This window comes from Falco peregrinus, chromosome Z (genome assembly GCF_023634155.1).
Source record: "Falco peregrinus isolate bFalPer1 chromosome Z, bFalPer1.pri, whole genome shotgun sequence".
Lineage (NCBI taxonomy): Eukaryota > Metazoa > Chordata > Aves > Falconiformes > Falconidae > Falco > Falco peregrinus.
Window position 1 is genome coordinate 5,772,915 of NC_073739.1, and position 24,546 is coordinate 5,797,460.

Sequence of the window (24,546 nt, forward strand, 5' to 3'; positions counted from 1 at the left end):
TAGATGACACTTTAATGAGACAGATGGTTTCAAACAATGGGTTTCTCCCACTGTGAATCTGTTAAACCACTGGTAGTTGAATTTAGGAAAAGAACACACCTTTTTTCCCCTCAGAAAAACAGCATAGTTTAAAATTCTCTCTCAGCTTCTATTGGGATGTAACTTTTCTTGCCATTTCCTATTTTGTAGGGGGTATGAGGCCCATCTCAGGCAAAAGACAGTAAATGGTGTAAATGTTGACACTATCCTGAACAGTATCCAGAACCTGAAAGTTCAAATGCTTTATTCGAAGGCATTGTCTGTTGGGAAAAAGAAGTAAAGCAATATTGTCCATTTGAATGCCTCCCCTTGTAGACTCATCTCTACATCCACTTATAAAGTTGGGTATTGTGATAACCTAGTTTGCCATGGAGGGGTTTTGGTTGGAAATCATAGTGAGCAAAACCCAGGGGGAAAGTGAAGAAGCTGAAATACATAATAACTCGGCCCCTCTTTTTTTTTTTTTCCACAGAATTTGCAATTGTCTGTCAATTAAATGCCATAAAGCCTAAAAATGATGGAGCAATAAAGTATTAATTACAAATACATTTTAGAGTCATTCTGTGAAGAATAGTGAAGCTCAGTGCCACTTACCAGCCCTCTTGCTTTTCCATTTCAACAGAGGTAAAAACATCCTTGATAGCTGCCCGTACATTGCAATAATGGCTCACAACTGGTTTCCTCAGCAAATCAATGGACACAGATTTGATGGAAAAGATGGGGATTCTATTCAAGTGCCTGAACATTTACTAGAGGTCTCTGTCATATTATCGCCGCCTCAAAAAGAGAAGTGTGAATATGTACAGTTCACAGAATACAGCAGTCAGCAGTGGTTCCTTACTGGGGATAAAGAACTTGCCCTGAAGAACAAGGTTTGAAGATAATGCAGTTCATTTTTTCAAGAGATTAGTTTAATTTAGATATTGGTCAAAATGTCTTGAATGTATTTAAAAGAATGCAAACATTTTTGTGTGTTTCTCTGATAAAAATGAGCACTGACTTGAATTTTAATATTAAATTTGTATGTATGTTGTATGTGTTGTTTCAGGTTTTTTCTATGAGTTTGAAGGGTCGAAGTTCACAGCCTTTGAAAGATAACAATGAAGTAATTTATCGGATTTCTGCTACAGGAAGTCGGATTGTTCCACAAAAGTCTTTATGTCTCCTCTGGAATCAAGCTGCTGAAAGGTTATTTTATTAATCTGTTTAGTTTTCTGGTTTCTACCCTGAACCTGTGTAATCACCTAAGATGTGATAACTCCAATTAGATCATTTGCTAGTTTAAAACTGATCCATTTGCTATCTGTCTTTTTTTCTTAATTCTTCCGGCCTTTGTATCAGCACATAAAACTTTATAATAAAATGCATAATTATTCCAACTCAGACATTTCTCAGACTTGTACTCCTGACTTTTTGCACCAAAATACCATTTAGATTATGTAATGATGTGTTAGGCAGTGCTGACAGGCCATAAATCCCAGAACTGTATCACTTCATTGATATTAATGAGTTTTTACTCTACAGTTGTTAACAGACAACACTTCGAGTCCATTCTTACAGAAGTAAAGAATTAAACCTGCATCTGTGGTATTGCTTCAAGTCACTGGCTCAGAATGTTTCTAATCTGCTAATATCCACCCTTTTCTTTGTGTCTGTGAAAGATACTGTGTAAGTGAACCAAAAAAAACCTGTTAAAGGGCAGGCTAGGGACTTACCTAGACCAGTATCCTGTCTCCAGTAGTGGCTAAAAAGAAACGCCCAGGGAAGAGTAAGATCAGGATGAGTGTAAATAGCAGTTATCCTGATTCTATACTCTCCAGTGTCTTTATGAGCTGAATGTGATTTTGCCTATTTCCTGCCCCAAATGATCTGTCTACCGCAAACTTACCTAATCTTTCCTTGCACTGTCCAGAATTTCAGCACATCTTTTAACAGTCATCTCTATAGGACTATGACTTTTTGACAGAAAAGCCATCTCCTGTTGGTTTTTGTTTTGTTGGGTTTTGGGTTTTTTTTGTTTGTTTGTTTAATATTGCTGCTACTTGCTTAAGTTGATGCCTTCTGGTTTTTAGAAGAAATGGTGAACTGCTGATCGTTTTCCATTCCTGTGGCTATTCATACCATTGGAAACTGTGGAATAAAATTTTCTGTGTGTGCTCTCCAATGCCCCATTATTTGATTAGCCTATGTCTTTTCTGTTCACGCAGTACAAATGAATTTGGAGAGAATTATGTTCTGTATTCTGCTGAGATCTAGTTGGGTTAGATTTCACTAGCCTGACTGGGTTATAACAGTCTGCCATTCACATAAACTGTTTCTCTTCAGAAAGGAGGTGCATCAGAATTTACCTCTACACTCTCCTTTTATCTATCTGTATCACAGAGCAGATGTGATTGCCACTAGAAGTGGCTTAGGATGTCACCTATAGAATCCTTTTTCCAAATCAGTTTAGCAGTACTGAATGAGAACAAAACATAAATATTAGTTTCAAAATAATACATAGCAGTATAAAGTGAAGCATTCTCCATAATGGGGTAAGGTATTGGGCAAGTTAAGTAACAAACTATTTGAAAAGTCAGATGGACCCGTAAATTTTGCAGAAGCTTTAAAAAAATGGTCACAAATATTCTCTAGTGGAAAAAAAAAATGTTCATCCTATATTTACAATTGGTTTTAATCAAGATAGTAAAACCCCAGCTATAAAAATATTTTAATGTCATGTAAATGTGCTAATCTGAGAACTGCACCTGAAAGATTACACAAACCACCTATGCAATAGTTCAGAAAACTTGAGATTTCAGGATACAACAACAATTTTCAAGCCTGCTTATCATGTAAATTGCACAAGTCCATTTCCAAATGTGTGCATTGTTTGTTTTGCAGCTGGCTGACTGATAGCGGGTTCTGCAAAGTTGTTGATGACACATCAGACTACGTGGAATGCTCTTGTTCTCATATGTCCATTTATGCCGTTTATGCCCAAACAGATAACTTGTCTTCATACAATGAAGCTTTTTTCTCTTCTGGATTTATCTGCATTTCAGGTCAGTTGTTTTAAGATAGTTTTCTCATTAATAACACCTGATGACTAGTTAGACTGATTGATTTTTAGTGATTTTAGTAACCAATGACAATCTTTTTATTTGGAGGGGTACTGGAGGGATGTTAACTAACTTCATTGTATTGAACTTACCATCTAGGCTGGTATTTGCACACTGCCAAATTTTGCCACTGAAAAAAAAAGTCTAGCAAATAAGTACGTTTCCTTGTGATGTTTTATTGAACCATACAAAATAGAAATATGTCATTCATTTGTGGGAAGAAACATAAAAATGCTAAATTCACCCGTGTCTTTAGGAGCAGTACAGTTGTCCTCTTTGTCAAATCTTTCAGACACTTTGCTACTAGCTTGAAAATTGTTTGTCGATTTTAGTTGTCAGTTTACACTCAGAAGTGGTAACTTGAGGGAGATTCAGGCGTGTAGAGCTCCTTTACACTCTGCAGCCTAACTGTTCCCTAACATCTGGGGAGAAACCCAGGAGTTTAACCTATGAGCATCATGACTCCCTTCCTTGACAGCTACGCTAGCATTTGCAAGAGTCCCAAAACATCAGACAGGAAGTAGGAGATCTAAGTTTTAAACTCCTTTTGGCTTCTAAAGGAGGGAAATTACACCTTTCACAGTGCAGCCTGTTCACTATTATGTTGCAAGCAATCCCAGATGAAAGGCAATTTCTTGTGTTAGGCACTGTGCCAGCAGGGACCCAAGAGTAATGGGGTCACTAAGAAAACTTAGCTAAAGAGATTCTTAGTCTAAGCTTAAGGCATTTAAATGGGGTTCTGGGTCTGCTCCTTGTGAGATTTATGACTTCTGTACTAGGTCATCTCTGTATGAGTAATAAAACCAGTGGCAAGCAGCTAAATCTCCTATTTATCTCCTCCCAGCAAACTGCCCTAACCGGCTAAAGCTGGGCTCCTTAATTGTTTGAAAACCTCAGCCATAAAAAAAAATTTAAAAAAAGAGAAGAAACCCCCCTGGTTTTCACCTACATCATACAAATTGAATGTTTCATTTAAAAATGACAGATTTTTTAGCAGATAAGCAGATTTCAAAATACAATTAAGCTTATAACTTAGATTGTGTTAGTGAAAGTAAAAGAAAAAAGACAAATTCTAATAAACAAATATAATTGCTGTTTACAGGGCAAAAAGAGTAAATCAATATGCCATAGAATGCAAAATGCTATAGAAAATTAAGAAAAAAACAATTAAAAGTAAACCAATATGCTGTAGAAACTGAAGCGAAGTATGTTGCTGAGCTGGAAGCAATAAAGACCTACAGATCTTTCTTCTGCATTACCCATTTACTGTAGTCATGTACCATAAGAATGTATGTTAAAAATTAGAACAGTTTAGCCTGGTTTAGGGTTTGCCTTGAATATAACTGCAATGCCTTTCAGCTTCTTTGGTTGGTGGAAGGTGTTCCCTTATGTGATTATGTTTAAATCTAGTAATTAAAAAATTGTTTTAAATTTAAGAGCTATAAGAATATTATTTATTCTCTAGTGTCTCCACCTAGGTGTGAAGAATAAAAAAAAATAATTATAAAAAAGTAGCACAGGAGAGTGAAATAATATTATTTCCAAAGTTTTCTTATGTAGATAGTTGTATAAATAACACTACCCAATTTTAAAAGGTTTAGAAATAATTCTTTCTGCAATTATTTATTTCATTCGTATGTTACAAATACTTGTAGTTGAGCAACCAGTCTGTCTCAAGAGAGAACAAAAGATCTGCCTTAAGTATCCAGATTCCTGCCCTTCAAGGGGTGTGGAAGTGCACAATGAACTCTACTTGAGCTTTAGCAGTGTTTTCCTTAGTGGCTGAGCTTTCCCAGGGTCCTTCTTCCAAGAGCTATTTACTGGTAGGTAATGGGCTCTTGCAATTTCTGTTCTGTTCATGTTCACAATAAATTAGCGAAAGGAAAAGTGTTATTCTTTCTGAGTACTGCTATAATAGATTTCTATGCTGAACTCAGATGAAATGGGAGACTGGCGTGTAGAAGGTTATAGCTATCTACTAAAGCTATCTACTAAATCTACTACCCAGCTGGAGGCAATTTTTTTATTTCTTTCTAAAAGCATTTTTTGATGTAATAATATGAACACTGAAAAGTTACCCTTCCTTTATATTTAACTATTATGACAATCATTTATGTCATGCTGAAATAACAGCAAAAAAACCAAACCCTTTGCAAAAACTACTTGTTTGCACTGTGAAATTATTTTAGCTCCCAGCCTATGAAAAAGTTAAATAAATGTTAGTACTTCAGTAATATATTCCTGAGTGATCCCAGCATGAACCCAAGTGAACATATTCTCTCTGTAAGGTTTGAGGGTTTTTTGTTTTTTAATGATGTGCACCTTCAAGACATCCAGCATTATTTTTATTTAGGAGCATAGCTTACTAGCCTAAGCTTTAAATTTCCTCCCCTCCCCTTTTTTGTTTTGTTTTGTTTCTGTGTAGGTTTCACTTTGGCTATTATCTCCCACCTTTTCTGCACCAGGTGTGCAATGTTTGCAGCTAAACTTCTCACTCACATGATGGTTGCTTGTTTGGGTACTCAGGTAAGAAAAAAGGCTGAAGTCTTTAAATGCAAATTAAGTACATCTTTCTTTTTCCTCACATCCATGGCCATATCTGAACAGACCTGCTTTTCTTTTCCACAGTGTAAACATTTTTGGAAAATGATTTTAACATACTATACTTACAATTAATCCAATAATCATATCCTTTGTTGGTAATTAAAATTAAATTATACATTTTCTGAAAATATTTAGAGAAAGCTTATGGATGATATAGCCACATGAGATGATAGTCCTGTATGCTGAATAACAAATGTTTTGATTATAAAGTATATAATTGAGATAAAAGACTTCCATCATTAACATTGTTATTAACTGATGTCAGTAATCACAAATTCTGTGGGAAAGTTTTATTTTGAGTAGTAGACAATGACAGCTTTTTTCCACTCTAGTATTCTTAGGAAGGTATAGTTATGACAATTTTAAATAATAAGAGAGAATACACTGTAGAAAGTCTTCCTAGTTCTCATACCAGTTCAAATAGTTGGTAATAAAATGACAGCAAACCGAAGGAGCATATAAAGGAGAATAAGTCTCTCTCTCTCTCCTCTAAAATGTGACTTCCTAAGCTTTGCTACACCTGAGGAGCTGAGAAGCTATGAATAACCTCAAGGATCTTAAAATTAGTTTATGGAAAGGTTCCTTAAGAAGGAGAGTTTATGTATATTTTAAATACTTTGAATATGATGTAATTGCAAGTTTAAATATGTGCTGAAGGCAGGGATGATGAGAGAATTTCAGCATATTAACAGGCAGGTACTTAGAAGAATGTGTCATCTGAGGGAAATACTCTGCAGAATGTTGAAACAACCCTGTTACCTGTAAAAATTTAGCGACTGGCATATCTCTTAGACAAGCTTTTGTCTACTAGCATGGCTAGTATATAATTTTATTCATATTACCTCATGATCCAGTTCTTTGTTGTAGATAATGTTCATCACACAACTGGGCTTAAAAGAGAAGGAGCAGGAAAAGTCCTCACAGCACTTCTAGAGGTCACTCCATACCAGCAGGTTTCTTGCATCTTAGGGTGTAAAGGTATTTTACGTCTCAGGTCTTGAATTTCAAACACATACTTAATGATTTTTAATAGTTCTGAGTAGTTACAACGAAAGCTAGTTTGTTCCAGGGACCTGTAATGTGCATGGTTAAAAGCGTACAAATGTGCTGACTTAATTTGGGACACATAGCTCCTAACACAGGTAAGGACTTGCTCATGGTAATGTGATTATACTAAACAAGGCTACTGAGAGCTTTGCAGTGCATTTTACAGTCTAATGGTATATTTTTCAAAAGGTTCTTTTCCTTTGCAGTGAATGTTGAATTGTCTGTGTTCCCAGAATTGTTTGATATTTTGCATGGAACGGTACTATCCTTATCCACATTGCATTCTTTCTATCTCCAGTACTTTTCAATTGCTTTGGCAATATGTTGCATTTCCAGTACAGAGAAGCTTGTTTACTTTTACAGTGAGTTTATTTTTCACAGTATTTTTCCCCCCTCCCTATAAGGACTCCTTACCAGGTCTTTTGTATCCATTAAAACAGCTTAATTTACATACAGAATCACACAGAATGGCTGAGATTGGAAGGGACCTCTGGAAGTCATCTTCCCCAAGCCCCCTGCTCAAGCAGGGACACCCAGACCCTGTTGCCCAGGACCATGTCCAATGACTTTTGAATATTCCTAATTATGGAGACTCCACAACTTCTCTGGGCAACCTGTGCCAGTGCTCGGTCACCCTCACAGTGAAAAAGGGTTTCCTGGTGTCCAGAGGGGAGCTTCTGCTTTTCCGTTTTTGCCTCTTGCTTCTGGTCCTGTCACTGGGCACCACTGAACAGAGCCTGGCTCTGTCCTCTATGCATCCACCCTACAGGTATTTGTATCTTTTGATAAAATCCCCCTGAGCCCTCTCTTCTCCAGGCTGAACAGTCCCAGCTTTCTCAGCCTCTCCTCATAAGAGAGAGACTGCATCCCTTACTTACCTTGGTGGCCTTTCATTGGACTCTGTCCAGTATGTCTATGTCTTTCTTGTACTGGGAGCCCAGACCTGGACACAGCACTCCAGGTGTCACCTCAGCAGTGTTGAGCAGAGAGGAAGGATCACCCTGCTCGACCTGCTGGCAATGCTCTCCTAGTGCAGCCCAGGATACCATCAGCCTTCTTTTCCACAAGGGCGCATAGCTGGTTTGTGTTCAATTTGGTGTCCACAAGCATGCCCAGGGTCTTTTCTGCCAAGCCGTTTTTCAGGTGGGTGGCCTCCAGCATATATTGGTGCATTCATTCAAGCAAAGTTAGGTTATTTTTACAGTGATTGCATAGTTAAAATCATACAATCATAGAACCATTTAGGTTGGAAAAGACCCTTAAGGTCATTGAGTCCAACTGTTAACCCAGCACTGCCAAGTCCACCACTAAACCATGTCCCTGAGTGCTGTGTCTACGTGTCTTTTAAATACCTCCAGGGACAGTGACTCAACATTTCTCCTAAGTCTGTTGCATATGTTTAGACCTATTGAGTAATTTTGGTTGGAAGCCACCTCTGTAAACTTTCTGGTTTAAAACCCTGCTCAAAGCAAGCCCAAGCTAGGGCAGGTTGTTCAGGATCCTTTCCGGTTGAATTCTGAGCATCTTTAGCAATGGAGAGCCCACAATCTCTGGGCAACCTGGTCAGTGTTTGACCACCCATTGTGAAAACTATCTCCCAATATCTAGTTTAAATTGAATTTGTTGCAGCGTGCATCCATTGTCTCTCATGCTGTCAGTCTGAATCTGCAAGAAGATTTGTTTCCCTCATTTCTAGGGATTTCTATGGGGTAATTTATAACAGTGATAATATTTCCCCCTCCCAGGTCTTATGTATATTTTGTGGTCTGAATATCTTGGTGGACTTGGACTGAACTTTCTCCAGTGTGTCAGTCTCTTTCCTGTAGTGGACATCCCATCTCTAACCACATGCGGTCACACAAGTGGTGGAATAGAAGGGAAGAATCACCTCCCTTTACTATTTGCTAGTGTAAGTCAAACAGCAATACTAGGCTGCTTTGCAACAAGGCATACTGCTGACTCGTGGTAAACTTGCCGTCCACTGGACCCTCAGGTGGTCTTCTGTAGTGCAGCTGCCTTGACATTTGGCTCAGCCTGTGCATTACTCTGTCAACAGCTGTATGACTTTGTGTTTGCCTTTGTTGAGTGTTCTCTGACGTCAGCCTTTTTTTCCAGGCTGATGATTTTCCTTTAAACAACAGCCTCGCAAATCACCTGCATCCAGATTATTGTGTTCTTCTAGAACTCCCTGCGTGGCCCTTTGCCCATCATCTATGCCCAGATGCTTTAAATAGTATCAGCCACTGCATCGCGACTCTTGAGGAATGCAGCTAGTAACCATGCTCCAGCTGGACCACACACTGTTGATCATAACCCTTCAAGCCTCATGGTGCGGGCAATTTTCCACTTACTTTATAAGCCAGTGAACCAAAGCATGCCTCAGCATTGCAGTTATAATACTGCGAATACCACAGAAATCATGTCAAAGGCCTTGCTAGAGTTAGGGAGAACAACGTTTGCTGCATTTGCCTAAGTTGGTCATCTCTTTATGGAAGGAGATTGGGTTAGTCAGGCATGATTTTGCCTTCATAAATGTATGATGGCTGTTCCCAGACACCCTTCTGTCCTTGCCCAAGGTATGGCATCCACAGGGTTTAGCTACAGCTGCCCTGGGGGCTGTGGTCAGGCTGGTTGGTGTGTAGTACAGAGGTCTTTTTTCCAGGAATTTAATAATGCATCTCCATGCCTAAAAGTCACCCAGAAGGAAGGACAAATAGAAGTAAATGAATGCTTCACCTGTACAAGAAGAATCTTTAAAGATGGTATTAAAGGGCTGTTCACATAACTGTACCTTAAGTGAACAGTTAAGGCCCAACCGCATGTTCAGATCTCTCAAAATAAAAAAAAAAAGGTAATATGTAATATAGTATCCCAAATCAGAACTTGTTGCTCTTTGAGGCATTTTTTTGTGTGACCTGCCTTGGTTCTCAGTTTCAGTCTCATTATTTCATGAGATACCTTTATTATCCTTAGAGTTGTTTAGCTGCAGTAGTAGTCGGTGAGCTTATTTATTTCTGCAAATACCCTGAACATAAATTCCTTGGTTTACTGATAGAATTTTAATTCCAGGTCTTAACAAGCTGCGAAACGCGTGTTCCTCCATTCTCAGGCCTGTGCCGCAGCTGCTTTGCTGTAAAATGAATGCCACATGCACACTTCCAAAAAACGTGTAGTCAAAGCAGGTACAGCTATGGGAAACATTTCACTTGAACAGCATATTCAATTGAAATTCAGTTTTAATGAAAGGAGTCTAAGTCAACTTATCTCCAAAATATATATGAAAGAACCAGAGAAAGGGGTGTGTGTGTGCCTGTGTGTTTTTAAAGTATGACCTAAAGGGGAACTAAGATAAAAAGTTACTGCATTTTCTGCTATTTAAACGTTCTAAACTTACCACTTTTAAATTTTCATACACTGATGTGCAAGCATATTGTCAGTGGTACGCCTAGCGTATCTTAACTGCTGACAATTCCAGGTTTCAAATAGCAGCTCTGTTGTAATCTTAGAGGTTTCTGCCTAAGGTTAGGCAGGGGCAGGGGCATGGCATAGGCATGGCTGGAGACCAGCTGAGGTAGAGACTGATGGCCCAAGGCTGAGTTTAAATACAGCTGCTGGCCCTTGGAGCAGAGATGTAGGTGGAGACTCCAGCTGGGACTGGTCACGACCCTTAAGGTGTGTTAGTGCACTCACTGCCCTGACATAAAGGCAGCTTCTCCTTTTTTCACATTGATCTCTAGTAAGCCTTTTAAGCGTGGAGGGAGAGTTTGAATGCCATCGCTTTTCCATTTTTCTTCTCATCAGTAGAATAAATTCTGAGGATTAGCAAAACTATAGATAAAAACTGTCTGAAAGGCATGTGCTTCATGGGTGGAGAAAAGTGAGCATCACTAATGCAGGGAAAGTTTACAGATAGTAATGGATGAAGACAGAAAGGATTTTCTACTAATGTATGAGCATAAAAACGCCATTATTGCCTTTCCTTCTACATGTAGACAAGTAATGCGGGGAAGTCAAGTATCTCTGGCTGCTAGAATACTGTGCTCAGTTCTAGCTGCTGAAGGACTTTGGGTGAGAAAGTTAACTTCAGCTTGGGCCCACAGGCTTTTCTGTCTGCTGGCTGTTTTTGTTTAAATACACTGCATTTAAACTTTCATATGAAACACTGATCTGTGCAGAGTAATTCTTGAGAACAGTTCCATGAGGTGTGTAAATATGTAATTTAGTTTAATTGCAGAGATACTATTTAGAACACATCTAAACCCCTTTTTTATTCATCCTCAACCCCTAAAATCCATGGCTTTTCTGATTGCTTCCTTTTGCCATGCGATTATTCTGCAAGTTTAGAACAAAACTTTTGAAAGAGGATTTTAGCAGGGTAACTGCTTAGCCAGTTAGCTAGCTTGGAGAGGAAGTAAAGACAGCTTGGCAGCAGCTGTCAATGAAAAGAAAGTGGCTTTAAGGCAGAGTGAAAAGAGAAGGGGTATGTTTGACAAGAGGGAACTGAACTACTGTGCTAGCTGTTCTGAACAGCTGAAGGAAAATCTTTATGAAGTTGCTTGTGTTGTGATATGTTGGCATATGTTCTGCTCAGAGAGAACTGGCCTAATTAGGAAGCCTAAGTTTAACAGAAAACTCTAAATAGAAAATGTTTGTACAGCTACACCTACCTACAAGTTTGTGGACAGTATACATACGATTAGATACCTAGAATACAATTAAAAGTTTTGTGGTTTTGCTGACCAATGACTCTGTGTGAGAGGCGTTCTTTAAGACAGTTTCAACTGAGAACTTCTGTGAAAATCAGCATTTAATAATTCCTAGTTTACATTCAAGTAAAATGTTAGTGCTTTGCGCTTTTATCCAGTTGTAGACACTGGATTTGTATCTATAGAGATCTCCAGCCACTCTACAGAATGAAGCTGGTGTTCCTGAGTGCAGTTACATTTTTACCAGAAAAAAAAAAAAGAAAACAAACTAAGAAGCTTTTCAGGTTAGCTCCCCTGTTTTATACATACATGAATAATTCGTTTTCCGCTAATATTTGTACTGGGTATTTATTAGGCTTGCAGCAGTTTTTTCCCCCCATTGCTACCAGTGCAGTAATTACTATTAACAATAGATGGCAGCCAAACCTTTCCAGCACATTGCTCAGAAATTTGCTCTTCCAAGGCCGTGCCTTTTGTGGTTGCTCACAGTGAGTGTTACTCTGTCAGTGACAGGTAACGGTTATTCACAGTATTGGACCTTCATTGCATTCTTGGTGTGTTTAGAGCTTCCAGCGTTGGTGGAGCATTTGCAAAGCATTCAGGAATGGATGTTTAACTGAGCATTTGGTGAAATGCATTGGAAAGACAATAAAAAGCTAGATATTTCTAAAACATTTTTTATTCCTTTCCATTCTGATATCCTCTCAAAGAATTGTGATGTTTCCAACAACCATTATTTCTTGAATCATTAGATAGATTTTGTTTGTTTGTTTAACCAGTATGTTATAACATCATACAACAATACCCTAAATGCACAAGGGGAAAAATTACTGAGCTGAGGTTTTCAGTTTTGGAGTAAATTTAGGTGAAGATCTGTGTATTTGAAAAATTCAAGTATAATGAGAACATACTTCACAATGTTTCAATACAGTCATACTAATAAATGAAATTATTCTTTTCAAAAAAATATAAACCTACATTACAGTCTTAATAGGAACCATTGCTTATGGCTCTCGTGCTTTGCCTGGGAATTTCCAGGCAGGAATACATGAATAAGCACTTTGTATGTTGCTTGTGCGTGTATGCTTAGCTTGATGCATCTTGTCCACGTTGAATTTTAGTGTGAATGCACAGGCTATTTCCACAGCAAATGCTGAATATTGCAAATGATGTGAACACGTGCTAAGTCCTCAGTTTAGATTTTTGGTGTGTGCACTGCTGAACTGCTCTGTGTTTATATAGTAGCTCTTTCTCTGGAATATTTAAACAGTCCCAATGTGTTTACAGCAGTAATTGTTGTACAAATGGCCTGCTATTCTTCTGGCCAGTAATGCAAAATTAAAGTCTGATGGTCAAGCAGAAAAAAAGGCATCTGGGAAACTGGGTCATCCTGTTTTTGTCAAACAATAAGTGTATATTTTCTAATTTCAACAGTCCTCAAGCTAAGTAGCACTTAGCATCATCATCCATCACAGTAATATCTGTAATAATTAACAAGTTGGCAAGCCAAATTTATCCTACCATTGACTCTGATAGAAATGGATGATGTAGAATTATACTTACTGTGTTTAACTGTGAAAGCTGTGTGTTATTGAATCTGAGCAGAAATACAAACATACATGTCAGTTCTGTGTTTTAAGGAGAAATTGTTTAAACAATCCTACTTTAAAAAACTGGTAAACATTTATTTGAAAATTATATACTGCAGCCTTGTTAGGATTGTCATTTTATTATTTGGACTCACTCAGATTTGGAGGAGGATGGAAAACACAATTCTGCCAGAGCTAAGATAAATTTTAAAGATGTGATGAAATCTCCAAGAGGTGATGATGGAGCAGGGTATAAATGAGGGATTGTAGAGCCTGTAGCTTCTGCCATTGTATAAAGGGGAAAATTCTGCATTAACTCTGAAATGTTGCTTCTGCTGTATTGTTGTTAATCTTAACCCTTCTCCTCCAGACTAGGGGAATTCTCACTTTCTCCCATTCATAATTGAAACAAAAAAATTGTCATTTATACCTGGAGGTGTATATACAGGGGGCCTTTGCAAAGCATATCCCAGAATGAGGTGGGTAGAGCAATCGTCTGTACCATTCAGCACGGGGGCAGCTTGTGCCAGTGAGTGCCTGCCTCTCTCCCAGCAGTGGTGAGAAGCCTTCGTGTCAACCCAGTCCTTCTTTATGGTAAGCCTGCGCTTCTTAGTCAACTGATGGGAAATACAAATTAAAGGTCTGTGTCTGAAGAAGCCTGGTGCAGAGCTTCACTAAACTCCACGTGTATGTGAAGCATGAAACCCTTAGAGAATAGAAAACAAAAATTATTTTTATGCATTACTATACAGTTAGAGCCCAGTCACCCAGGGTGAGTGAATTTGCTTTATAAAACCTAATTGTCTTTGAGGACAACTAGGCCTCCGATTTCCTTGCTGTGAGTTCCTTACTGTAACCTGGCAGCAGTAAATGATGTTGAACATGGTGCCATGGTCCCTTCATGAAGCTGAGCAACCCATAAGGTTTGAGAGGGTGCAGGGGAAACAGGAGAGAACTGGACCCAGTGATCCAGAATTGGTGCCTGCTGTAGAAATTCAGCTCCATGTTAATGGGTTTTATCCGTTTGCTCTTCACTGTGAAATGTTTTGATACAAGGAACGATGAGTAGTAAGTGGTCTTCTTCCACCCTTCATGTCAGAGTTCCTATCTTTGCGATAATCATATCTAAACATTCTTATTTAGAGGAGGAGAGATTCTACAGGGATTACTCACAAGGGAAGGTGGAAAGGATTTCCACTTCTGTTAGAGGAATATTGGAATTATTCAGTAAAACTGAACATTCTTGGTATTTTGGATTATTTGATGTCATTAAAGTGACCAGAACCTTTCTCAAATGAATACTTACCTGTTAACTCCCTCGGTGGGATATCATAATGGCTGTATTTCTTAACGACATTATGCAATTTCCCTGCACAACTTGTGTTAAGAAAGTTCTGGAATATTCCGTTCATCCTGGGATAAGTGAGGTTTCCATAGGACGGGCATATTTTCCTGCCAAGACTTTTGATGTCATATTTCCTAATAAAGAAAGACAGCCCTTCTGGCAATCATTTGATCTCAAAGGAATAAGCAAATAAATACTATTGGAAGTCCCATTTTCATTACTTCCACAGAGTCTGGGATTACACTCAAGATTCAGCATTAGTCTTCAGTTGATACCACATCATTTACTTACTTGATCAACTATAAGAATGAAAATTATGTTTTCCAGCAACTTTGTCTGCATTTTCAACAAATTTTCATTTTGTAGGGAAGAGTAATGAAGTGAAAGTTGCTGTGTTTCTGTTAGAGTTCTGTGTAGCATAGCTATCTAAAACACTTGTTGGGGATGTCAGAGGGGAAAGGTGCATCGGTAAGAATGTTTATGTGGGTAAGCTGCTTTCCCCAGTCCCTTACGTGACAATAAATAAATCTTGGTGGCTTTACAGCAACAGTCACACAGTTTCAAGGTATGTGATGTATATTCCTTAAGCCTGCTGATAACGTGTTCCAGTATAATACAACATGTAGTGACTTCTTGGAGTCTCACCTGTTTTGTTACCTTTGCAAGAAGAATTAGCACCTAAACCTTTCCTCCCAGTGACTCTGTCAGTAAGTTTCATCCTGAATTAGTTAATTATCTAGTTGCTGATTTCAGTAATTCCCACCAAGTCAGAGCACAATGCATGTGTTTTCTTTCAGAGTGAGTTTCAACCTAGTACTAAGTGGAACTGTTTAGGGATTAGTTTACATAAAAGACAGTATCATAGTAATCTAAATTGAATGCTTTTATAGCAAAGCAATCCAGTTTTATGATCAGTAGGGCTCTGAGGGCCAACGTCTATTACATTATGTTACTGCTTGCAAGTCCACAATATCCAAGAAGAATCAGACAGTCAAAGCTGGACCTAATCAGGGATTTGTTGCAGAAGAAATTTTCATTTTTCTCAAGGTGTCAGTGGCTTTATGAGCTATTTGATCATATATATATATATATATGCACACGGGGTTTTTAAAAAATAGTAATAATAATAATAATAATAATAAATATATAAAAGGTGTCCTCAGGTAATAGATAAGGTGTATGAGGTCCTTTAGAATTTGAGGGTCAAGAAGGTCTTATTTCAAGCAGTGGTGCACCTGATCATCTGAATAGGTCTTATACGTCATATAATGTTGAGGAAGGACTGTTACTCTAAAACAACAAGCAGTTTGTTACCCCCAGTCACCCAAACGTCACGTGAGGCAGCGGGAAGAGTATCTTACCCACCGGTAACGCATCGCAGCATCTCTCCGCTTTTTCCAGTAGAGGGAGTCATCTTGCCTCTGGAGTTAGCTCGGCTGTCAAATTTCTGAGGCTCTGAGAGGCTGGGTACAAACCTGACACCTTGGAACAAAAGCTCAGGCAAAAGTAGAAGGCAAAGCAGGTGTTACAAGGGTGGATCTTTAAGGTCTCCGTCTGGGGAGTGTGGAGATGTCGAAGCAGCTGAAATACCTCTACCTCCCGGAAAGAGGGCAAGAAGAAGTGCTCTAGTAGTCATGGGCAGGTGATGGAGTGTGTAAGGAATAAATCCTAAATGCTTATATAATTTAAATTTTATGTTACATTTTTTCATCAACCAACGCAGGATTTTGGTCTCTTGCTGGTAACATATCGCTATGGCAGTACCCATAAATTTCTACTTTTGCTGTTCACAGGGATAACGTTGCTTTACCACCCTTGTTCACTTTTCTGGTGTTGAGTCACCACGTAGCGTTAATGCACAGGCTGCTAGTGTCTTCTTAGACATTATCTCCTAGTGTTTGCCAAAACTCGGATATATGAGCAATGCTATAACATATGTTAGAATGCTGCTACGGTATCTCACACCTCCTGTCCTTATTGCAAACAGTCAAATGCTGTTTATCACTTTAAAGTCTAAGAGATGAGATTTCTATCAGCTAATGCCTTACAGCTCTTTTTTCATTATACGCTATTTTTTCCCAACATCACAAACAATTGGGGACCACACACAGAGGGGAGTAGACAGCAACATTCCCAAATTGCCTATTCATTACTTTTCTCTGTATCTCACTGTGAAGCAGGTTATGCTGCTGTGTCTGTCTGTTTCATGCTTTTCATAGTAATTTTCAAACTTTTGGTCCCGTTTTCTGCCTCGTTTCTTCCTCTCCCTTTGTTCTGTCCATTCATGCATGCTATTCTGCTTTAATAAAAAGGTAGGTATCTATTACTTCTCCTAATTAACAAATCTCCCATTGCTCATTCCTCTGCTAAAAGGTTTCCTCAGGCCTCTCTTGTTGGAGAGAACCACCTCATCGGTTGCTGTTACCCATAAATTGAGGCCCCAGCAACAGCTGTGCTGTGTTAATGCGAAGTTTTCAAAACATTCTTAGCTTATCCTTTGGAGAAAGCCATAGGTTTTCATGAACAATAGTGGCTCAGTGCTTTTCCTGTACAGCTAATTAAAATTATACTAACTACTGAATGCTTAGCTTCTGTTTTTACTCCGCCACTGTCACTTTGTTTGTTTTCTTCCATGTGCAAGCATATGTGCAAGAATATTTTAAATAGATCTTTTTGTTCCCATTTTTGGTAGTTTTCTCATGACCTACTTCTTCGTATCTTCCAGGCAGATAATGTTCCGTACGCAGTAGAGTAACAAGTCCTTTTCAAGACTTAATTGGATTAATTATTGGTATACATGAACCAGAGCCTGACCTTGCCAGAGTCATGCAGCAAGTGTAGTTTTAAGTGTGTTGGCGTCCTGATTGCATTTGAAAATAGTTGAATAAGATTTTCATAAATGCCGGCTTACTAATGGTTACAGTTAACTGTGATTAAATACACTTGTATAATTTTTGATACTTTAATCAGCAGGCTATAGCCTATTTTTATACGCTAGTGTCGTGGTTTTACCCAGCCAGTAGCTAAGTACCACACAGCTGCTGGCTCACTCCCCCCTCACCCAGAGGAATGGGGAGGAGAATCAAAAAGGAATGTAAAACTCAAAGGTTGAGATAAGAACAATTTAATTTAATAATTGACGTAAAATAAAACAAAATAACAGTGCTAATATTAATAATAACAGTTATAAAGAAAAGGAGTGAGAAGGGGAAAGGAATGAAATCCAAAGGGAAGGAAGAAGTGAAAGTAAGTGATGGACAACACAGTTGCTCACCACCTGCTGACGAATGCCCATCCAGTCCCTGAGCAATGATCCACAGCCCCTGGCCAGCCCCCCACCCCCCCAGTTTACGTACTGAGCATGATGTGCCATGGTATGGAATACTCCATTGACTAGTTGGGGTCACCTGTCCTGGCTGTGTCCCCTCCCAGCTCCTTGTCACCCCCAGCTCTCTCGCTGGCAGAGCCTGAGAAACTGGAAGGTCCTTGACTTAGTATAAACATTATCTAGCAACAACCCAAACCATCGGTGTGTTATCCACATTGTTCTCACACCAAATCCAAAACCCAGCACTGCACCAGCTACTAAGAAGAAATTTAACTTATCCCAGCAGAAACCAGGACAGTATCCGCCCCTTATTCCATATCTTTTACATCCTGCTGCATTTTCCAGCGCATGACCACCTTTCCTCTTCTTTAACATAAGCACACAGGTATCATTCCCTTAGTCTGTAAATCATCCCTCTAAATTGAGTTCATTTAGTCCACGATGCTGGGCTCCATCTGTTACAATAGTCTTTCAAGGCAGGGAAGATAGTACGAGGTGTGTGGTTGTTGCATCTTGAAGCCTGTTCTGAAACCAGGAAAACTGGCAAATGTGATTTTTTTTCACATGGTGATTTTTTCCCTGTTGTTGTGTAGAAAGTGCCTTTTGAAAATGACATTATGTAGGTTTATAAGAGTCAAACAAACAGGTCATAACACAAAGACAAGACACACGGTTCATTTTGGTTATTCGTTTTTCATCCCACGTAGGTCATGTCAGTATCCTGTGCTAAATAAAATATGATTTGAAACAAGACACTAATACAAATACAGATCTGAATAGACTCTGAGGAATGATGATGAAAACCATAAATGACAGTGAATGATCAGTGAAATAATTAATAAAGAGTCTGGGGTATTATATTAGCTAGAGGAAGAAACTGGGAGGATATAAAATATATGTTCATATGCAAAAAAACCCAAAGAAACCCAACTGACCGTTCATGGTCACTCATGAAAAAAGGCTTAAACCCCATCATGGTTGATCATAGACTATGCTCTATTTCCATATTTCCGTTTTGTTGGCAGCCTTTTTTGTATTTATGAATTTGGATATTCAAGCAATCTAAAAGATTGCTGGCATAGAAGGGCCTCATGTAAAAAATTGTGAAGGATATGACCAGATCACGTCATCTACTTCAATACATTGCACAAAGCAGTTCAAACCCACTGAGATGGGTTATATGGGATTTTGATGGGAAGCCAGTCAATGAAGAGAAATCATTTATTAAATTCTTCTCAGTTCTTTCTAAATTAATAGCTAGGCAGCTGGTGGACAACCATTCACTCAAAGAAAAAAAAAAAAAAAAGAAACCAGGAAAGCTCTTTTTGGAATGAGATAGATGAAAGAACAGAAACCAAGATCTAAAACACAAGGCATATGCATCAGTAGAAATTAGTTTGTGTGGCTGGAACATTTTCTAGGGATGCTGGAGTTTTATAAATATATGGTGGTGAGTATCCCCGCCTGTCATGTGGCAGACTGGGGTTTAATTCCCCAGTGGGGAGCCAAAAGGAATAAAATCCAAAGGGAAGGGAGAAACCCCAAGTGATGCACAATACAAATGCTCACCCCCTGCTGAGCAATGCCCAGCCAGCTCTGGCCAGCTGGGGTCAGCTGTCCTGGTTGTGTCCCCCCACCAGCTCCTTGTGCCCCTCCAGCCCTCTCCGCATGAGAAACTGAAAAGTCCTTGACTTACTGTAAACACTACCTGGCAACAACTAAAACCATCAGTGTGCTCTCAGCATTGCTCTCATACCAAACCCAAAGCCCAGCACTGCACCAGCTGCTAGGAAGAAAATTAACTCTGTCCCAGCTGAAACCAGGACGTGTCTCTAGGAGAGAAGAGAGAGGGGAGTAAGCAAACAGGAGATAATTAACTGCTTTGTTTTACTTCACAGCTGGAATGGGATAGGAATCTTCCCTTAGTCAATAATTGTGGGTCAGCTGGCAAGAAGTAACTTGGAAAGCACAGGAATTCAAAGTCTTAAGATTGGGGCCGTCTGTGAGTAAACAAACAGAATTGAATCAAATGAACACACATCATTTACCCAGGGATACAGAACATCTGCTCCACCCAAAGGACAGATTTTCTGATGAAAAGTGTGAGGCTGCCCCCTGGTATTTATCCCTGGCCCTTGCACAGACAGTCCATAGGCTTACAGCATTTTAATGTGTCCTGCAATACTTTTAGACAGATACGACTCTAGTCCATGGCCTGATAACACTCTGTTCCAGCCAGTCCAAGCACAGATCTGTCACCACCGTATAGAAGCAGATGGCAAACAGGGGACATACAAATGATTCCACTATGTTGTACAAGGTCAAGCACATCATCCTCATGTCTGCTTTTAGGGTGATTGTGCTTTACAGTGTCCAGGTTCTCAGGAAAACATCCTTGTGAAAAATCAGGAAAGCAGCATTGAAAGTAAGTTAGGAAATAATTTATCCTTTTGAGACAAAAAAAACTTCCTAAAACAATAACTGCAGCCCTGCTTCATGATAGGTAAGCTTTTTATGTTGATGTGTTCCCACAACAAGAACAAAGTTGGGAAGTGCAGGAGCAAGAAGTCATACAATGTAAACGTGTCCCAAGAAGATACATCAGTCCTCTAAATCTAATACACACAGGCATTTCATCTTCTTACCGTCTCTTGTGAAAGAGGTGTGCATGATTCAGCACAAAATAAGTGAGAGGCAGATAGAGAAATACATAGCCGAAAAGTGTAGACATGGAACTGCCTGTTCTATGTAAATTCACAGTTGAAAGTGGCTCATAGTTACTGCAAGTTGTGTTTGAGTGTAATCTGTGATCAAGATACAGTAGTGTACTTCAATTAGAGGCAATTATACAAACATTTTCAAAAGGTCTCCATGGGAGATAAAAGACTACGCTCTATAACAAAATCTATCCTCACATTAAATCATGCTCTTTAATTGGTGCAGATCCTTGCAGTCTCTTACCTTGGAGCAGAGTTTTGGGTAGATGGGTGGTTAATGTGTTCCTAAACCCTCATCTTAATGATTGCCAAGTCATTAATTCACTGTGATACAGAGTCCTACCCTTGACGTGGGACAGGTTAAAGTGATGTTCATATATTTTGTATAAACTTTATATTTGTATAAACACGTACCTTCTGCTGTAGACAGACCAATATAAGGCATTAATACTTTGCAGCTCATTACAAACTTTTAGCTGGAATCAGACATGATTCCAACTAATCGCTTCAGGATAATTATTCGTTTGGGTGTCTCAGGTTCCCAGCTTCGAAGAACAAAAGCTTTGAGGATATATTTGATGGTAAAAGCTATCTATTGTTAAAATAGGTTTTGTTAATGTCAGACTGGTTTCTTAAAGCTGTGCGTAAGTGAAGTTTCACTGGAAAAGGAATGGAATAGAAGCAAATAAGGAAGTTGGCTGAAATGGTGTTTACCGTGTGATTACTATGTCTAAAGCATTAGCTCTTCAGTCACTTTCTGTACTATAAAATCCTAGGAATTAGTGATGGGAAGGTCACATTTGTCTTCCTCTACCTCTGAAATTTTTCCTCTGTAGTGTATTCTTGGTTTTGTTTATTTAGTAGTTTTAAATCAGTTTAGCTTTGATAACAATTTAGATTGTAAGCTTTTTTGTTCCGTGCTTGTACATTCAGCGCTACTAAAAGGATAAAATCAAAGGTGAACTTGATCTTAATTTTCTAAATGGAGCATTCCTGACATAGGAGGCAAATGTAAGGCTGTGCTGAACTTCTTTTTAGAAGCATGAATAGAAAAGGGGTCTTTCTTATCACAAGTACAAGAAGTGACTCCTTTGAAATCCAGCAATAGCTGTGGACTGAGCCTGCAGCTGAGCTTGGCTTGTTGTGGCCGGGAGCAGGAGTCACCGGGAATTTCCCACCAAACCTTCACTCTCTTGTTGCCTGGAAGATTTTCCTTCAGATTTATAATAAACTTTTACTAAGCTCAGCCTAGTTTAGAGCCCCAGAAAGTATGCATTGTGAAAATAAAATGTGATCAGGGAACTCTCTGAAGATCGCTGTTCACAGCTGCCAGTTTTAACATCCTGCTGCAGTATGTGACACTCAACCACGTGCACGGAGCTGTGGTGACCTCCACAGCATTTGCTAATGCTTTAGGTCTCTCAGGTTTAATTTTTTTTATCTTTATATAGAGACCACTCTTGGAGGCAGAAACACAACATACCATTTTGCTGATCTAAATGGTCTGCCCAACAGCATGTATTGTTCTTCCCTCCAGCTTTCACAATGGCAAGTGTCCTTCAAAGCTTCACCACAGGATAAAGCACCTTCAGAAACATTGTTTGGAAATGCTGAGGTGCGCAGGTGTTATTAGTGACTCTGATAGATGTCAGATTCCAGTAGATAGTCTGTTTATCAAAGGAAAAAAAAGAAGCAGTTTATTTTTCTAACCTCTGAAATTACTGACACATTATCTTCAAAATGTTATAATATTCTACAGGATTCTCCTAACATTTAGCTATGTACAACACAACACTCATCCCCTTCTCGAAATTAACTTCCTAATTAGTTAATATAGTTTTACAAAACCGGAATTTTTTTTTTTTAATAAAGCAAAAACAGGTTAATGTGAGCTTTTATTTTTCAGTAGTTCATCGCCCAATTAATTAGTCCATAGTCGTATACAGATTGCTCACTTGTAGCTTAATTAGTTTATGAAGTGCTGCACTATTTCTGATGCTTACAATATGCTGAACATTATAAACAGAATTTTGAAGAAAAATTCTCACCTGAGGCATTTTTAGTGTAAAGAATCCATTTTAGCTTTAGCTTCAGCAGACATCTTTGCTACCTGGTTCTACTGAACACTGCAGCGTGTTATCCTTTCAGAATATTTTAAGTTGCTAAGGGTCGTTGATTGAGACATATATTTAGCAGATGACTCCAACTTTGGAGGCCATCACCTGCCATCAGTGATGAAGGTGTAAGCATTGTAGCTTCACTTGGTTTATTTCATATTCCTCCACAATTTAGTCTTAAATTGACCACACAAAGTTGTTGTGATGCTGTCCTAACATGCACTGAGTGGTGTAGTGATCTTGGATGCAAAATAATCCCAGGTAGGTCCGTTACTTAGACAACCTGGTATATCACACAACCATAGTCAAACATCAAGGGAACACCAAACTATGGAAAATAAATGCTTTGTAAGACTGCATTTGGCAGCATCCTAGTTTTTGAGCTACACAGGTAGAGTCAAAGCTATAGATACAGCTTTCAGTCATGTTCCAATGTTATGCTTTCAAAACCTCAGGTGAATTTACTACATTTATTTAAGGGGAAAGAAGCATGCTTTTTTAAATGGGTTTGCAGTTCTATAGAGTAAAATATGTGGGTAGAGTCCATGTAATTTAATTTTCAGCATTTCTATTCTGAAACAAAGGGAGTGGGGATGTATTCTCAATTCAGGTTTGACAGTCTGCTTTTTTTCATGCTTGGTTGTCAAGATTTTCAACTGAGCATTGTAGATTATTTTCATCAAAGGAAAGAAATAAGTTCATGAGGTTAAGAATAGGCTCTTGTTTGATAATTACAAACAAATATACTTTAAATAATCTAGCAAATTATGAGCTGTCCTTTACTCACTAACAAATTGGGTTTTCTTAAGATAGAATGAGATAGATGGATTAATTGTGGTACATACCCCAAAATAAATGATTTGCTAGGTCACATTGTTGAACATGATTTTAAATATGGCTAGTGCTTTCTAAATAATGTTTGCAAAGCTTTAGGTCGTAGCTTCCTATGACAGATAGTACTATTCAGAAAAGTCAAGTATCACCGATAAATTAGGAACATGGATAAATTACCTTAGACTGTAAGTTCCCCTTCCTTACCCTACCAAGATCATCACATCAGGGGGAAATGTGGAGACAAGTACTTTCACTGTAACTTGCTTTTAGCCTCAGTCCAACTGCGTTGTCAGCTCAATAGCATAATTGCCCTCTCTTTGTTTATTGTTACCCAGCAGAGTAATAGCAGTTGCTACGCTCTTAGATGATACAGGATTTTGAAAGCTAATTCTGTTTTTAAGTTTTACATTTGGATTTTTTTTCTTGTTTAATTTTTACATTTCCTTTCAGAATTATTGTGCTGCCTGAAAAAATGTAATTTTTAAATCCAATAATAATATGCTTTATGCAGTGCAATTCCAGGATGTGTTTAGTGTTGTGATATCCGTGAAATTCAGTTCCAAGCTTAATCCCACCACTGAGCTCTGGTTTGCTAATTTTCAGTCAGGTAAAGTTGAATATTTACCCTGAACTGCCTGCATAATTACAGTAGTAGCCTAAGGGGTAGGCCCTGCCCTGAAATGTTTGGTCTAAAATATTTTGAGAGTGATAAAATAGAAAATATGTTTAACAAGGGGAGTGATAAGTTTACTGTCCCACTGAACAGATCAGCAGTATGTAAAATGCAAATGGATTTTATATAAAGCCTATTTCATCCTACAGGTGTTGAATTTGGACTGGGCATGTGTAATTGTTTTTTGTTCTAGGTGGTATTAACATATTGCCCCCCTGTTACTGTTTAACCCCAGCTGGTAACTCAGCCCCATGTGGCCCTCACTCACTTCCCACTGGTGGGATGGGGGAGAGGATCGGAGGGGTAAAAGAAAAAAACTTTTTAAAAAAGAGAAAACTTGTAGGTTGAGATAAATACAGTTTAATAGGTAAAGCAAAAGTCCTGTGCGCGCAATCAAAGCAAACAAGGAATTAATGCATGACAACCCGTGGGCAGGCAGGCTCAGC

At 38.7% G+C, this 24,546-nt stretch overlaps 1 protein-coding gene across 1 annotated transcript in view; it reads left to right on the top strand.

Moving 5' to 3' along the window:
* The window catches only part of ADGRV1 (adhesion G protein-coupled receptor V1), a 291,184-nt gene that overhangs the window by 130,659 nt on the left and 135,979 nt on the right, over positions 1-24,546 (top strand). The window contains exons 82-85 of the mRNA XM_055791141.1: positions 662-911; positions 1,088-1,227; positions 2,923-3,083; positions 5,566-5,666. Coding sequence (XP_055647116.1) covers positions 662-911; positions 1,088-1,227; positions 2,923-3,083; positions 5,566-5,666 — 652 coding nt within the window. The remainder of the gene's footprint in view (positions 1-661; positions 912-1,087; positions 1,228-2,922; positions 3,084-5,565; positions 5,667-24,546) is intronic.